At 43.8% G+C, this 18,002-nt stretch overlaps 1 protein-coding gene across 1 annotated transcript; it reads left to right on the plus strand.

Moving 5' to 3' along the window:
• The first annotated feature begins 1,541 nt into the window (after positions 1-1,541).
• On the plus strand, positions 1,542-17,270 carry Sptz (zinc finger FYVE-type containing 26 spastizin). The gene is made up of 15 exons (XM_028304337.1): positions 1,542-3,318; positions 3,394-3,492; positions 3,567-4,379; positions 4,879-5,010; positions 8,064-8,206; positions 9,957-10,091; positions 10,456-10,589; positions 11,265-11,455; positions 12,000-12,221; positions 12,618-13,088; positions 13,684-13,912; positions 14,492-14,789; positions 15,009-15,143; positions 16,079-16,205; positions 16,847-17,270. Exons 1-15 carry the CDS (start codon positions 1,606-1,608, stop codon positions 17,012-17,014), a joined length of 5,010 nt encoding a protein of 1,669 aa, XP_028160138.1. The 5' UTR covers positions 1,542-1,605; the 3' UTR covers positions 17,015-17,270.
• Positions 17,271-18,002: the final 732 nt, after the last annotated feature.

Consider the following 18,002-nt stretch of genomic DNA (forward strand, 5'->3'; position numbering starts at 1 on the left):
TATAGAGTGCATTTGTTTCTCTTATTTTCTTTATTTAACCTTTTTGTCTTCGAAGATGTCTAAATAAGTAATAATGTTTTAGCCAGCAAAACAAAAAGCAACTGTATATTTTTTTTAGTCTTATAAAAATAAATCTAAGATAATATTTTTGCGTCAATATTCCTTAATACATTTAACATATTATTCAAAGCCATAGGGATTTCCAAAAATTATTTCTAAAAGTTCAATATTGCGAATATCCCATGGGGTAGTGAAGAAAGCGTACGAGGTAATCCCGATTCATAATACAAAATTCAATATAAGGTACATTCGTGCTGCCTGTATTGTTCTGGGTGGGGATTTCCTTTGTTCTATGGCTTTTCGAAGGTGTTCTTCGAATATTATGGAAATAGGGACAATTTAGAGCTGTCGGGAACATTCAGTAACTTTTAAGGGGCGTGCCTCACAAAAACGGAATGTTATGGACAAACTAAAGTAAAAAGGCAAATCAATGGGTTAGCTTGAAGGAATGTTGCAAAAAAGGGAAATAATATTTAAACTATTTTTACGCTTAGGAAGTCGCAGACAGAGCTAGGTAAAGTCATAAAATATGAGTAAAAGATTAATTATATGAGCACATCTTAATATAGTGAAGTTATCAATAGAGGAAGGATACAAAGTGAAAATATGTTACCATTAATTTAATTCAGTGAACGGTTTTGCTATCAAGCTAAGTTACTTCAGTAATTCCGATCCTAGGGGCAATTACGCCGAAGGAAAAACAGCCTTTTCAGCGAACAAAGATTAATGCCTTGAGTAAAATATCGTCTAGGAACATATTAAATCGTATTGAGACTAACTAGGTCTCTAGATCCAAAGGATATCAAGACAAACTTCTAGAAACAGAACTCGGTAACAAAACAGAGCCTATATAAAATTAAAATGAAAGTTAACTATAGGTACTAATATCATAAAGAAGTTTGTTTCTTTGTTTTTGTTTGTTTGGTTTAACGCGCCAATCTCAGGAGCTAATTACGTATTCCACTAGTATGAAGGCTGCTGACACCAAAGTCCATCAGCTAGCCCAATTTCGCAAGACCACAAAACCAAGTAAACGCTGACGCCGCACCCGTGCACCGCCAACGTGACCGACGACCGGACGCCGAGCCAGCGCGCCATCACGCCACTCATAATCTTACATCGATCGGGTCAATACTATATTTTAGGAAATAAGTTTTATTGTAATTCTTTTATTTTATTTTAATTAAATAAGTATTAAAAAATCGGTTTTTTTTTCGATCCTCCGGCTGTGAAATCCATAATTGGCGCAGTCGGTAGGATTCTCGCGGTCGGTTTCGCGCTAGAAGATCTCCGTACGAGCCGCCCGTGTGGCTATCAAGCCGCGCTTCGAGAATCCTGAACCAGAGATTAGCAGCCAGAGGTGTATCCGGACATCGATACGCGAAAAGAGAGCCGAAACATGTACATGTAAGTACACTAGAATCANAAGAAATACCAAGCCTTAAAGAGGTTTACCTCATTCTTTGATATTGGGACTGTGCACAAAAAGGGACACAGTTATGTATTTTGTTTGACTCATGTAGGTATGCCTATCTTTTATTTCAGATGTTCGACCTAGCCGATTCTGAAATCGCAACTGAAGTTACATTCACAGAACAGCTCAGACATCTCGTGGCCAAAATAAAGAATATCATATATTACAGAGGCGACACTCGCTATCCTACTAAAGAACTATCAGCGCTATCAGTGGTCTCCACTGAAGTAATGGGCCTTGTGGAAGGATTTCTAGCATCAAATAGAGCTCCGAATTCTTTTGACATCATTGAACTAGCGGGGCGTCACCCACACTTGCAACTGTACAATCACCAAAATGCGCCTTTCATTAATGCCGTAGATATTCTACTCAGTAGCGGGCTTAACAGAGAAATAACTTATGGTCTCATAAATGTTGTGGAACGGAAACTGGCAGAAGTCAGACACTCCACAGATGTCGCTGCAGTCAAGAAAAATAACTACATTCGATTCGTTGAAGACATAGCCAGCGTTACTTTCGAAATATTCGGCAACACAGAAAAGTCGTTCAATTTTGTCGATAATATTTGCGGGTTGATAACAGATTGTCGAATTCCGATAAAACACAAAGAGTTCTGTAAATTGAACCAGCTCGCAAAAGAATTAAGACAATCGTGCGACGATTTGGCTTTCGTCATTAATTCAAACGAATCGACAGAATTAGATCAAAACTTACTGCAGAAGTATCACCAAATTTATATGAACGTTGTAGCTGCGTCTGACAAGGATTTGTGTAATGTTGGCGACGTATCACGGCAGGGGAATAGAAAAACTAGAATACCGTACTTGAGAATGTGTTACATGTACTGCAAGACAGTTTCACAACTGGAACAAGAGGAAAACAAGTCGCCAGACGCTGTAGCTGACGCGCCTTATTTCTCTGTCTTAGGGCGACAGCTGCACGACATATTCGGAAATATGATTAACAATAAAGAAGTGCCTGTCACCAATTTAGAGCCGATTTGCAAGAAATTAAACGTCAATCTTATACCAAAGCTTATTTTGAACTTTTGCCCGTCTATCACCCTGACCGGACCACACAAAGAAGCCAGTGAAGTTAACTTCAATAATCTCCTTCAAGCTGTTTATGACTTCAAAAATCCGGAGGAGAATTTATTTATAGACCCAGTAACGAATTTTGCTCCGTTGCCACGTTCCCCAGATCCTCAATGTCTGACCTATGTTGTTCTCCACAATTGGGTATTGGCTCACATTATAAAGAAGATTCACACTTCTTCAAATGAAAATAGTCTTCAGCAAAGCATGGACGCAAGGACCAAAGCGTTAAATAATTACATGGAACTAGATAGGTTTAATTGCAATAAAGTTTTATTCGATGGCAATAAATACTTAGCATCCTTACACACCACTATTGACCTGGACAAACTCTTTGTATACATGCCGCAACTGATAAACTCTGGTAAAATTTTGAAATGTTTGAACATCATAGACTCTCTGTCAGAGAGGCAACAGATGTGTAGTGCAAATCTGGCAAATTTGCGAGATTTGATACTGTTTAAACTGGCGACTAATCCGAAGATCGGCAACAACTGGAAGTATTGCCAGTTCCTCAAGTGTCCCGAGTTGAAAGTAGATCTGATTCTGAACAATCTGAGCAGTTGGCCCGCAGAGGGCGCTATAGAGGCTTTGGATTACTTGAGATTCCTTTTAAACCAGGAACTTTTGGAACAGGAGTTATACGAAAAATGTACGGATTGGATGATCAAAATCCCCTTATATGATCAGGTACGATTGTTTCTTCGTCCAATATTGTTAAAATAATATTTTTGTATCATTGTTAATCATGTCTTTTAATTTCAGATATCATCTATAATGGGCGTACACCACTGGTATGATATTTATGAAAAATCTGTCGAAAATCCGGAAAACGTTATTGAAGTTCTTTTGGACAGTCAACAGGTTTGTATTCCCGAACATTTTTAGCTTTGTTACAAAATCTGGCGGTATTTTACTTATTTAACTCGTGTTTTTAGTACAAACTTTGCTTGGAATGGGCAGACGTCCACGAGGTGTCGGAGAACATGAAGAATTTAATCGTAATGAGTCTCCTGCGGCAACTGTTCGAGTACACCAACCAGGCCACGCCGGACTTCATCAGCGAACTCCTCGCGAGGCTCCCCATGAATCAAGCCATGGACTTGATCCAAGAGGAGATGTCAAAAGTCCGAAACGTCGAGATCCTTCAAGTTTGCATCGACTTTATATCCGAAAATTCTTTCGACTGGAAATCGTTCGAGAACATCAAAATCGGACTGCAAATTATGGTGGAGATCGAAGTGAACATGCGCCACATGTTTTGGGATTTGATAGAAAAACCTCTGCTAATGATCGAGCAGTTCCTCATGAACGCGAAATTGGATATGCTGGCGAATATAATAAATAAGATATCGCCGAATTTGAAGCGGGATCCGAGCGGGGACAACTTGTACTACAATATAAAGACGATAGAGAGTTTGGTGATATCGAGGAACGCGGTGGACGCTCTGTTGAGGTTTTACGCGGAGAAAGCATTGGATATGAAGAATCCGCGGAACGCATGCACGGCGCCGCCAAAGCAGTCGGACGACTCGTTGCTGCAGTCGATCGATTCGATTAACATTGAGGCCGCGTCGCGTCCTTTCGTGATGCCGGATCAGGTCCCGAGCAAGGAGCAGTGGGCGGAGGACTACTCTGCGGACCGCTGCATGCTGTGCCGCGCGTCCATCTTCTCGATGATCATCCGCCGGCACCACTGCCGCCGGTGCGGGCGGCTGGTGTGTCACGCCTGCTCGAGGCACAGAATGCAGGTAATCATCATCATCATCAGACCACTTAGTCTCCAATGTAGTAGCGTGACCCACTAATTTATCAGAGGCTAATGGGGATCGGGGCCTGCCATAGAGATCTAGAGAGATGCCAACTCGAAGTTCGAATCTCATTATACACTGCGGTATCAGTACTCAACGTTCGAATAATCTTTAGTACTACGCAAGCAATGTAAACTGTTTACACATAATGACTGCTGTCGCGAGCAATGTGTTCTATTTTTTTTAAGCATATTGCTGTGACACTGACCCCTCCCCCTTTTTACATCTCCCTTTAGTTTCTGTGATCTGTGGGGCCTACGTTCCTCAGGATGACTAGACGGGTTAGAGAGATCTGGGTTCTAAATACTACAGTACCCATAACTATATGCTAGCTGTGTTTTTTAAATATCGACAACGAATTGATAGTCAAAAGTCAATATACATATTAAGTATGATGTATTTATTACTGTTATTTTATTAAAATAAGCACATTTTTAAGGTGCCAACATACCCCAGCGGTGTCAAATTCCGCGTCTGCGACGACTGCTACACGCAGACGATAAGCAAGAAGGCCAGCTCCGACAACGACAATCTGATGCTGAGCAGCAACTCGGACTCCGCGGCCAGTGGCATAACCTGCATGNAGCTATAATAGTGTTCCTATTTTCACAAACCAGGCGCCGCAGCGATTTATTCCGCCGCCGCCTCCGCTACGCTCAGCGATGCAACCGCAACCTTTTAAATTTAACCCGGTACCAAATGTACAGTCCCAACCGCGCATTTCTCGAACACAACAGATGTTCAGTGCACCACCCCCGAGGTATAACCCTCAGAGTAATATGTTTCGATTGCCACCCAGGCAGCATCCTCAGCTTCAACAGCATCCAGCTCCAAGACCTATGAGCGGAGTGCAACATTTTGTCCCTAAGACCTTACCCCCAACTTTATCTGGACACGACTGGCGAAGATTCGGAAATCCCCCGCCAACTAATTATTTAAAATCTCGCGAAGTAAATCTAAATGAATGTGATCCCTCAATGTATGATTCATACTACACAGACTATTATTGCGAACCCGAGTATTACAATGACTTAACTGACTATTATAACTACGATGCGACTTATAACTATGACAATAGAGTTCAATATTATGAGCCCACGGACAATAGCCCGATAGTAGAGTCAGGTAACGAGCCGCAGGCATCTAGTTCCACAGAGCAGGATTTTCAGATAGATCCAACGTTAGACAAGTTAAAATAGAGTTGAATATGCAAACGCAACGCCAACTTCCTTATATTCAGATTAATAACCCGCCAATTAAGTTGTTAATAGACACAGGCGCAAATCAATCATTCATCAGTCCTGAATGTGTTGAGAAATATTTTTATAACTTTCCTTTAGACTTCGACCCATTTGAAGTCACAAATGTGCACGCTACCAGCCGCAATGATTATTCTATAACACTTCCGTGTTTCCCTGAATTTAATAATCAGAATGAGATGAAGTTTTTTGTGTACCGCTTTCATGATTATTTCGACGGTCTGATAGGCCTAGACTTACTTACGAAATGGGAAGCAAAAATCGATCTCAAAGATCAAACCCTCTCAACTCAGTTTGCAGTTAATCCTATTAAGATGTATAATTCTCGTAATGTCAATCTCTATGAAGATATTATCCCAGCAGGCACATCTAAGATGATCAGAATCCCAATTAACGCCCCGGACGGCGACGTACTTGTCGAAGAGCAAATGATCTGTAATTGTCTAATTTCAGAATGCCTTACAACTGTTAAAAATAGCCGCGGAATATTAGAAGTCAGTAACTTAACAAATAATGATATTATATTTTCGCTAGACCACCCAGCGCAAGCGCAAGTCTTTAATATCGAGTGCACGCGCACCGCGCCAGCGAACACGACGCGCGCACGCGATGTCTTATCGCGCCTTAGGACGGATCATATGAATCCCGAGGAAAAGGCTAATATAGAGTCTTTGTGCTCGCGTTACGCCGACGTATTTTATTTAGAAGGCGAACCGCTCACATTTACTAACCAAATAAAGCACTGCATAAAAACTACAGACGATGTTCCGATCTATACTAAAAGTTATCGCTATCCATTTGTACATCGACAAGAGGTTAGAGATCAAATTAATAAAATGTTAGAGCAGGGAATAATTAGACCTTCCACATCCGCCTGGAGCTCGCCCATCTGGGTTGTTCCGAAAAAACAGGATGCATCTGGAAAAAAGAAGTGGCGTATAGTAGTAGACTTCCGCAAACTCAATGACAAGACTATCGATGACAAATACCCCATCCCGAATATAACTGACGTCCTTGACAAGCTTGGCAAATGCATGTACTTCACCACGTTAGACCTGGCATCTGGGTTCTACCAGGTTGAGATGAGTGAAGCTGATATACCGAAAACAGCCTTCAATGTAGAGCATGGGCATTATGAATTCTTGCGTATGCCCATGGGTCTTAAGAACTCACCTTCTACATTCCAAAGAGTGATGGACAACGTCCTCAAAGGGCTGCAAAACGAGATTTGTCTAGTTTACCTGGATGACATAGTCGTCTTTGGTAGTTCTCTCCAGGAGTCGATAAATAACCTTGAAAAGGTCCTCCAACGCCTACGGGAATCCAACTTCAAAATCCAGATGGATAAATCCGAATTCCTTAAGTTAGAAACAAGTTATCTTGGTCACATCATCACCCGTGATGGCATTAAGCCAAATCCAGACAAAATCTCTGCTATTGAGAAATATCCTATCCCTGAAACCCCTAAACAGATCAAACAATTTCTAGGTCTAATTGGCTACTATCGTAAGTTCATTCCCGACTTTGCCCGTATCACAAAGCCCTTAACTCAATGTTTAAAGAAAGGCAATAAAATTACATTCGACACTGAATACGTACAAGCATTTGAAAAGTGTAAAAAACTTTTGACCAACGACCCTATATTACAATACCCCGACTTTACTCGTGAATTTATCTTGACAACAGACGCTTCTAACGTAGCCATCGGTGCAATTTTATCTCAAGGGACTATAGGCGCAGACAAACCCATCTCATTTGCATCTCGTACTCTTAATGATAGCGAGTGTAATTACAGTACCATTGAGAAAGAACTTTTAGCCATTGTATGGGCTACAAAGTACTTTCGACCTTACCTTTTTGGACGAAAGTTTAAGATATTAACCGATCATCGCCCTCTTCAATGGATGATGAACCTAAAAGAGCCGAACTCGAGATTAACTAGATGGAGGCTGAAGTTAAGCGAGTATGACTTCACAGTAATCTATAAAAAAGGCAAAAATAACACGAACGCCGACGCTCTATCTAGGATCGAGATTAATAACGAGGAGATTAGTTCACTAGCCGCAAATCCCTCTGAGAAGCCAGCATCCGTCTCTAACTCAGACACTATGACCGCACACACTAGCCATGAACACCCAATTCTCGAAGTCCCAATTACCGATGAACCTATAAATAGATTTCATCGACAGTTGCACATCACTATTGTAGGTGACGTCAAACGACGGCCCGTAGTAACAAAGCCATTTGACACTCACACTCGTATTTCGTTGCAAGTTAGCGAATCTAACTTAGAGTCCGACATTATTAACGCAATTAAAGAATACGTACATCCCAAGGTTAAAACTGCATTACTAATAAATCCAACTCTACCTGCATGGACTGGTGTCTGTCCACCAACGCGGGCCGCAACGAGGCGGTGCGAGCTGAGTTCAGCTTCGAGTTCACGCCTAACGTCACGCTGTGCCTGACCATCATGAAGATGCACTCCATCAACTTGGACTACCCGAGGTATGTCAATAGTCTCTAAAGAATATGCCTTTCGCCTAGTAGCAACACGCGAGTGACGTCACCNTAGAATCATTCTCGTGTCCTTCCTATTTTTCTAAGTCCTTAGTCCTTCATAATTTTTCACCCACGAAAATCGGGGTCCTGCGAGCCTGCATCAAGTCGGCAGTCTCGTAGGCAAAACTTAGACACTAATAGGTTAGCTAGTATTAACGAAAACATCATGGCAGTCTCTCCCGACGCCATTCATAAGGCCCTCCGCCTGGTTCCCGACTTCGACGGGAACCCCAACGTTCTCACTAGATTCATAAAGATTTGTGATAGAATATGTGCCGATTTCATTGTAGATGATCCCAACAGTGAATTAAATAATTTATGTGTCCTAAACGGCATCCTGAATAAAATAACAGGCCCTGCCGCCACTATTATTAACTCAAATGGAATTCCCGAATGCTGGGCAGGAATTAGAAACGTCCTTAAAAATAATTTTAGTGATCAAAGGGACGAAACCGCGCTATATAATGACCTCTCCTTAGCGACGCAAGGGAACAGTAGCCCTCAGGAGTTCTATGATAATTGTCAGACCCTGTTTAGTACAATAATGACCTATGTCACATTGCACGAATCTATTAGCACTACAATAGAAGCCAAAAGGGCGCTCTATAAAAAGCTGACCCTTCAAGCCTTTGTGCGAGGTTTAAAGGAACCTCTAGGATCTCGTATAAGGTGCATGAGGCCGGATAGTATAGAGAAAGCTCTGGAGTACGTACAGGAGGAACTTAACATACAGTATCTTCAACAACGTAATGACAGTATCCCGAGACATTTGATAGCTCAACGCACACCACCTTCCTTACCTACAGGTTTTTCAATGCCTAAACCTTATAGCTATAANGCGTCACCTGCATGGACTGGTGTCTGTCCACCAACGCGGGCCGCAACGAGGCGGTGCGAGCTGAGTTCAGCTTCGAGTTCACGCCTAACGTCACGCTGTGCCTGACCATCATGAAGATGCACTCCATCAACTTGGACTACCCGAGGTAAGGAGGTCAATTGGCGTCAATCATACATGTTTAGAATGTGAATCTCATATAAAAATCGCATCGCACATCTACTCTGGCTCGCAGTAGTCTTAATAACTTGTTAGTTGTCAACAACTTAGTGCTTGTTCACGTTGACTCGCGGGCGCGGGCGCGGGCGCGGTGACGAAATATCAAACATATGTAGTGATTCCAAGTGTTCACGTACGAAACGCACGTGCGGTCTAACTAGCGGGCAAGCTAGCTACTGGTGCGCGCGGAGCGCTCGCGGTAATTTCAAAACGCGTGAAGATGTTTGTGTGTGTTCATGTCAAACTAGCGGCGGCGCGCGCGTTTCACTCGCGACGTCAGGTAAGTTCAACCAGTTTGAACTTGTCGCTAGAAACGATAGTACGTCACACTCGCGCGAACGCCTGGCGGTTAATGTGAACACGAGCTCGCAACGTTTCCCGCGCCCGCACCCGCCCCCGCGCCCGCGCGTACCTACGTGAACAAGCACTTAGTATAGTCAAACGATTTTGAAACGTCAAGTGGCATAAATCGGAACTACTAATCTGGTATTGATAGTAGCGCCCTCCTCACAATGTCTATGTCATAGGTAGGACGGTTCAGTGTTGGACAACTATAATCAATATCTCAGTTCCGCACAGCCTTTCGATTAGTATATTTATCAAAGTATTTACTTACATCAATATGTGTTCTCTGTTCCTCAGATTCCTGCTGGATAGAAGCGATGAAGTGGCGCGCGAGCTATCCGGCGGCGGCGACGCTCGCCTCCTGGTGCGCGCGCGCCGCTCGCTGCTGCTCGCCGCTGCCGAGCTGTATTCCCGCACACCGCACGAGAGGAGGTAAGTTGGACGAAACACGCAATGTTGGCGCCAACATTGGCCAAAAGTCCCAACGCCACTCGTCAAATGTGGATCTAGAAAATAGTAATGGCAAATTAATTGATCAAAGGTCGTAGCGTTGGCGGCAATGCTTCGTGTCGGTGACTCGGTGTACGCTAGCTACAGACTTTTAGAGGTACCGCAAACGTGGACACTTTTTGTTGCCGACACGGCACACCATGACAGGAAACCGAGTCGTATGGTGTCAAGTGGAAAAAGAAGTGTCTGCGTATAATATTGTGCAGCCTTTTGGACTCTATTTTTTAATGTTTCCCATTTCCCAAACATAGTTTACTTACTTTTTTGATGTATCTATTCCCAGTAGCAGCGGCAGCATCGGTCGTCTAGCGGAGACGGGAGCAGCGCACGCCACGCGCTGCCTGGCGCACGCGGACGCCATGGCCACGCTCGTCAAGCACCAGGCGCACCACCTCGTGCCGCAGCAGGGCGCGCACCCCAGTGAGTGCGACTCCCGCCCCTCCGCCACTAGACATAAGGTCGCTAATGCTGCAGCAGCCGCAGCACGCGCTGCCTGGCGCACGCGGACGCCATGGCCACGCTCGTCAAGCACCAGGCGCACCACCTCGTGCCGCAGCAGGGCGCGCACCCCAGTGAGTGCGACTCCCGCCCCTCCGCCACTAGACATAAGGTCGCTAATGCTGCAGCAGCCGCAGCGCACGCTCGTCAAGCACCAGACCTGCCACTGCGCTCGGTTTCTATCGTAATATAAATAAGACTGAAAATGTTGGAGAGCACAAATGGGAAAACAGGCCGTCAAAAAGTGTGTCCTGAGCGAGCAAATAGTCCGATGGTTACTAGAAGTTAAGAGGTGAAAGTTCGCGCTAGAAATAGCCACGAAATTAAAACGGATGCTCACACGAATTCTAATACATTTGATCAAGTCTTTACCCCTTTATTATTGAAGCACGTATCACAATCTTGATCAGTTCGTTTCTCTCGCAGGTCAAATAGTCCGATCGGTTTTAGAAGCTGAGACGTGAGATTTGGCCCTGGAAATAACCACCAAGTTGGGGCTACCCCATAACAGGGTGCTCTCACACGATTCAAATACAGTTAATCTACCCATTTTTTTTCGGCCTATTTTCCGTAAAATTTTGACTATTACTTTTGCAGGTCAAATAGTCCGGTCTTTACTAGAAGCTGAGAAGTGGGAGTTGGCGCTGGAGATAGCGACGAAGTCGGGGCTGGCCCGGAACAGCGTGCTGGCGGCGTGGGGCAAGGCGTGCCTCAAGGCCGGCTGCTTCAAGCAGGCGCGGGACAAGTTCGCGCACTGCTTCAAGAGCGCCGTCAATGTCTGCGTCGAGGTGAGAATGTTACAAGAGGTTTTAACATTCGGTTTTGTAAAAATGTCGTTGTTTATAGCTCAGAGCTCAGTTGGTGTCTAAGAGTCCTCCTAGTAGATGACGCCTCCCAAGCCTCTACACAACGTCCTGATTTTTTTTTCTGGGTCTCTTACCGCCCCCCTTTAAGCCTGCAGCGCCCACAAGGGGGCGTTATCGCCCACTTTGGCAAAGACTGTTATAGAGCATATAAATCTGAAGGAGAATCGGAAGTCTCGCTACCGTTAGCTGACCGACATAACTGACGTCCAAGTATAATTTTAATCCTACTACTGCTTCGGGACAATTTGGGCCAGTGGTGAGAAGAAGTAACGCAAGAAACTTTCACTTTGTATGGTGTAAATAACACACAGCCCTTGGAAATTATTACAGATTTGCCGTAAGGATTTTTTTCTTTCCACGGACGTTTTATTTTGAACATAAAATAAATAAATACCATAAAGTGTCAGATATTAATTCACAATGTATGTTTAATGCTTTTATCAACCATATACCACTTGAATTAAAGGTAACGGAAGATTGCGAGTACGGCAGAGAAGCGTCCGAATCGTTCCCGAACCGTAGACTGCACAGCCTTCGGTACTCTGAGCGGTCGGCTTCCGTATCGAGCGCGCAGTCCGACGGCCGCCCGCGGGCCAACCCGCCACTTCTGAACGAAATAGTGAGCATGCTCGAAGACATGAACTATCCCGTCAACCAGCAGCTATTGAGCAAGGCGGAGACCATTAAGGTGATTGTTGTCTTATTTTCTATTTTAATTTGATAATAAGCCGTGCGTTGACCGCCCTCAAGCCAACCCTCCACTTCTGAAAAGATAGTGAGCATGCTCGAAGACATGAACTATCCCGTCAACCACTCTTGAGCAAGGCGGAGACCATTAAGGTGATATGTGCTGTCATATTAAGGGCGGTTTCAGACTCGCACGGGCGCGTATACGAGCTAACATGTCATATGGTAAAAGGTGCGTATATGTATACGCGCTTCTAAAAACGAGCTAATACGGACGTAAAAAACGCTAGTCAGAAACCGTTCTAATAGAAAATAAATGATAAGAGACCGAAACATAACTTCCATTTGGATCATATTTTTGCGGATCTACTTTATTAAAATATTTTGGTATTTACAGTCGACGAACGAGAAACTAGCGTCACTCAACGTTAGTAAGAAAAAAATCCAGCTTACCGAGCCAGCTCTCAACATAATGCACACGCTCGCGAGCGTGAAGAAAATCAAACAAGGCGACTACAGCGACTTCCAAACCGCCGTTATACAGCCGAAGAAGAGTTTAGCGCAGGGCTTGTTACGAAGAAACAACAACCACACGGAAATTAAACCCGACCTGTACCTGAGAAAACTCGACCCGTTCTTTTATAAAGAATGTGTGTACTACCTCAGTAACTACGGATCTCATGTTGCAAATATAGCCTTCTACATGAAGCATAGCAACATGACTGAGGTGATAACGTACTGTTATGACAACATGGTGGAAAAGGAGACGTTCACGGATTGCGTTTATATGGAGTGCCTGAAGAAAGACAGGGTCAATGAGCTGTTGAAGGCCATGAGCGATATGGACAGCACGCTGCAAATGTGGGCGGTGAGTACATAACTAATATGTTTATACAGGGTGTCCCGTAATGCAACGTCAAGCCGGAACTGGGTGTTGAGGCAAGTTATGCTGGTTATCAGAAAAATATAAAAAAAATCTCTTGATAACAATTTAGAGAAGCATTATTCAGGGTTACATAACAAAAAAAAATTGGAAAAAGTGAAGATTTGTGGTAACACGAGTAAAAAGACCGTCACCGGGAGTAGAATTTTTGTTTTTTTTTTAAATGTCTATTATTTTGACAAAATGATAGACATTTTTTTATATTTTTCTGATAACCAGCATAACTTGCCTCAACACCCAGTTCCGGCTTGACGTTCTATTACGGGACACGCTGTATATGTAAGAATTTCACACGATTATTCTAATGATTTTGCTGATAGCTGGCAATTTTGTTTCGTACTTTAACAACACTTGCTGCTGAGTTGTTAGTATTATTGTGTAACACTGTAACAAACACATAGTTTTACTCCATATTCAAACTGCAGCAAATTGATTTATATTACATGTTCCTTACGTTCGACACAAACATCACCCCGACTCTGCGCTTGCAACTTCATTAATTGTATTTTAATTTCAACAGGAGTACATAATGCACATCTGCCGCACTCTAGAGATGAGCAAACGTCTGGACGCGCTATACGCGCTACAGTGCGGCAGCGGGCAACACGCGCGCGCCTCCGCCACGTGCGCGCTACTGTACTCCCGGCCAATAGCGCGCTCGCCCGCGCCCTTCGCCGCGCTACAGAACAGGCAACACCATCTCAATGCTGCGCTACACCATCTGAGTCAATGCGTGCCTGTCGCTAGCAGTAAGTACAGTATATCGAGTGTAAGCGCGGTTACTACTGATGTATTGGGGACGCTACTGTATAGTGCATTCGTAAGAAAATAGACATTGAGACAAATCTTATTTTTTATTGGCTTGCTTTGTGTGCTGTGCTACACCATCTGAGCCAATGCGTGCCTGTCGCTACCAGTAAGTATATCGAGCGTAATATAGCACCTCCGCCACTTGCGTGCTACTGTACTCGCGGCCAATAGCGCGCTCGCCCGCGCCCTTCGCCGCGCTACAGAACAGGCAACACCATCTCAATGCTGCGCTATACCATCTGAGCCAATGCGTGCCTGTCGCTAGCAATAAGTACACCGAAAAATAAAAGGCGCAACTGTTACTGATGCGTGCGCGCATTACTGTATAGCGCCTTCGTAAGAAAATAGACATTTGAGACAAACCTTATTTCTTATTGGCTCGTTTTGTGTCTTGTATTCGAATCGAATTTATTATACCTACTGATTTTTTTTTAAATGATTAATAAAATCAATATTACTAGGAAGTATACTAATGATAAGCGCACTGACTAATAACAAATATTAATTTTGTTTTGCAGAAGTGAACGACCCGAAAACGTTCCAATTCCACCTAGACAAAGTGACCATAGACAACCTAATGACGACGATGACGCGTCAGATCGAGCTGTCAAAATACCTCGCGGCCTGTGAAGCGAGCGGCCGACTGACCGAGAAAGTTCTCAACGAAGTCATACCAGGAGTGCCTCGGAGGGAGCAAGAGCACAACGACTTCAGGCCCGTCACTCTGTTCGGGTCTAATACAGATAAAATAAGGCTGGTTGCTGTGGTCCTGGCTACCGGACAGTCGATCGAAGCTGGATTCGATTTGGCTTTCAAGTAAGTTTGTGGTGGAAAAAGGCATTCAAAAGAGACATGGGACCAGTGGAACATCGGTCACTTTACCTGACTTATTGAAACTGTCTTAAATGTCCTTTTAGCGAGAATTTGTGTGTTTCGTCGATCGTCTTTTGTATGATATCGTCTGAAATATGATCAAAAGTCGGGCATGTTTAACATTGTGATGATGTAATAATCAACAAGTGTTTCTTTCCACAGAATAATAACAGAACATAAACTGGACTCCATGAATATTTACACGCACGTGGCCAAGTATCTAGTGCAAGTGGACAGGTTTATGGAAGTCAAGACTTTGGCCAAATGCATCCGGCTATCGAAAGAAACTGCTGCCAAGTAAGTTTGATATCATACAACACACTCATAAATTATAATATTAGACAGTTTTCGTACGTACTTTACAATTACGTATTCTTATTCTGTTAAATAATGACTCAATACTATATGTATGGAGTTATCTGTACCAGCGACATTTCTGTACTACCTTTTCGCGATCGTTTACAAAGGGACGCATGAGGCATCCGCAGTTCCGCACATATAATGCAATATGAATATTAGCGTCTTAATAGTAATATTTGCGCCTAATCTGGAATGTTTGCGACATTTAAACATTACAGTTAAAATTATGTTCTCTATTTCTATACAAATAAAGCCTTTTTCCCTTTGTAGCTTAATGAGCGATCAGGTCTTCGAGGCCGGCGTGAGCGCAATCGTGACGTGCGTGTAATATTGTGCCTTAGTTCAACAGAAATAAAGCATATTTTCATTATTTCTAGCATAATGAGGGATCAGGTCCTCGTGGCCGCTATAAGCGCAGTCATTTCGTGCGCAATATTATGCCTTAGATCAATATAAATAAAGCACATTTTCTCTATTGCTAGCCTAATGAGCGATCAGGTCCTCGAGGCCGGCGTGAGCGCAGTCGTGGCGCGTGCGAAATATTGTGCCTTAGTTCAATATAAATAAAGCATATTTTCATTACTTCTAGCATAATGAGGGATCACGGTCCTCGTGGCCGCTATAAGCGCAGTCATTTCGTGCGCAATATTATGCCCTAGCTCAATATAAACAAAGCTTATTTTCCCTATTTCTAGCCTAATGAGCGATCAGGTCCTCGAGGCCGGCGTGAGGGCAGTTGTGGCGCGCGCAATATTGTGCTTTAGCTCAATATAAATAAAGCCTATTTTCGAGGCCGCTATAAGCGCAGTCATTTCGTGCGCAATATTATGCCCTAGCTCAATATAAACAAAGCTTATTTTCCCTATTTCTAGCCTAATGAGCGATCAGGTCCTCGAGGCCGGCGTGAGCGCAGTCGTGGCGCGCTGCGAGGCGCGTGCGCAGCTGCACGACGAACAAGCTGAGGTGCTCATTGCAGACATACACAGCGTCACTATCAAGGTGAGTGGTCAAACTGGTCAATGGCTGCGATTGCTTTGATCCCGCTACGCTAAGTGGCGCCAGTGTGGGTAAAGCATAAAGTTAATATTCATTCCGCTAGGTATATTAACTTTAAGCCGAACGTCCACCGCCGGCTAAACTAAGTTTAGCTTAGCTCGCATAGTTGAGCAAGTTTTTCATACATGTGCGTCCACCGCAAACTATGCCAGCTAAGCTATGTGAAATGCCCCAGCTAAGTGGAACTAACTTAGCTCCGTTAACTCGACGTTCTAGCACAAACTGGTGGACGGACAACGTTTGGGGTGAAGGCCTAAACAACTGCTTGAATTTCTTTGTTAATTTTGGACCGTGTTGGGTCTTGTTGTCGAAGTGATTTAAGTTTAAAATAAGTGATGAGCAAATGTGACCTATAACCTAAGAGCGTCATCTACTAGCTTGCTTTAACATGCAATGAAGTCTCTTTTAGGTTAGTGATTTATGTGCGCGTTTTGGCGTAAGACACGCGCTTTATTTCACTCTTCTGTTTCGAAAAACTGGGCGTAACATATTCCTAAAAGGTCGTGGTAACCAACTTCGCTCGTCCCATTCAGCCCAACCCTAATTCAGCGGAAAAACTTCTTAACTGGCAGCTTATTTTCCAGATATCGTGCTATCTGGTCTGCCGCAACGTAAGCAGCGCCTACATCCTCGCTGCACGTGCCGACCGCACCAGCGACCTTCGTCGCGTGCTGCACGAGGCCGAGCGCCTGCCGCACGACCAGGTGCGCAACGCCTGCCTCAAGCGCCTCACGTCCCGCCAGCCGCTGTAGCGCGCGCTAGACCACACTCCAGCGACCTGCCGCGTGCTCACGAGGCCGAGCGCCTGCCGCACGATCAGGTGCGCAACGCCTGCCTCAAGCGCCTCACGTCCCGCCAGCCGCTGTAGCGCGCGCTAGACCACACTCCAGCGACCTGCCGCGTGCTCACGAGGCCGAGCGCCTGCCGCGCGACCAGTAGCCTTATTCACGTAACAAAACTTCAACGACAACAAAACACTGAGTTGCGATCTTATCGAGTAATCGTTCTATCAAAATGACCCTTGTAAATACGGATTTAGAACTGTTTTTCAATGGGACGACTTCTAAACGTCAGCGAGATCTTGAATGTCAAAATACGTGAATTAGGCCACAGGTGCACAACGCCTGCCTCAAGCGCCTCACGTCCCGCCAGCCGCTGTAGCTGCGCGCTAGACCACACTCCAGCCACACGATTTAGAATCTTACGGTAGCTCAACTGTCAAACAAATACGTATGAGTATGATAACGAAATATTATGTCGTTCGGTTAGGCCCCTTAACATTTCCGATACGCATTTATGAAACCAAATGTTAAAAATTAGATGGGAAAGGCGCGTAAAATTCGAGATAATATCTTATTATTCCAACTTTACTTGATGCAATTAAATACTTGTACATGGCTCATCTGTCTGTCAATTTGCCAGACCGAATCAAACAACCAACTTTATAGCAAAGCAAAGATAAGATAAGAACGATGTTAAGACTGAATTTAGGCATAGGCTTGAAAAGTTGCTTGACGATTGGCTTTGCCACGAAAATGTAAACACATTACTATGGACGAATCCAAATTACGATCTTTCCTCTGGAATTCTATAAAATTCCATAAATAAATATTTATAAATTAGAGCATAGTTTATCAGCAGTCAAGACATTTTAAGTGTAAAAAAAACTAATAAACTGACTAATTTGATAGAAATTAAAGATTGTAAAAAAAACTTTTACATAAATAATGTATGCATAGC

This window comes from Ostrinia furnacalis, unplaced genomic scaffold (genome assembly GCF_004193835.3).
Source record: "Ostrinia furnacalis isolate ACB-3 unplaced genomic scaffold, ASM419383v2 OfSCF1416, whole genome shotgun sequence".
NCBI classification, from domain to species: domain Eukaryota; kingdom Metazoa; phylum Arthropoda; class Insecta; order Lepidoptera; family Crambidae; genus Ostrinia; species Ostrinia furnacalis.

Coding starts and splice junctions, on each gene's coding strand:
- Sptz (XM_028304337.1), top strand. CDS start 1,606: ATGTTCGACCTAGCCGATTCTGAAATCGCAACTGAAGTTACATTCACA. Junction 5,011..8,063: donor CGGACTCCGCGGCCAGTGGC/ATAACCTGCATG, acceptor AATAAATCCAAC/TCTACCTGCATGGACTGGTG. Junction 16,206..16,846: donor TACACAGCGTCACTATCAAG/GTGAGTGGTCAA, acceptor CTTATTTTCCAG/ATATCGTGCTATCTGGTCTG.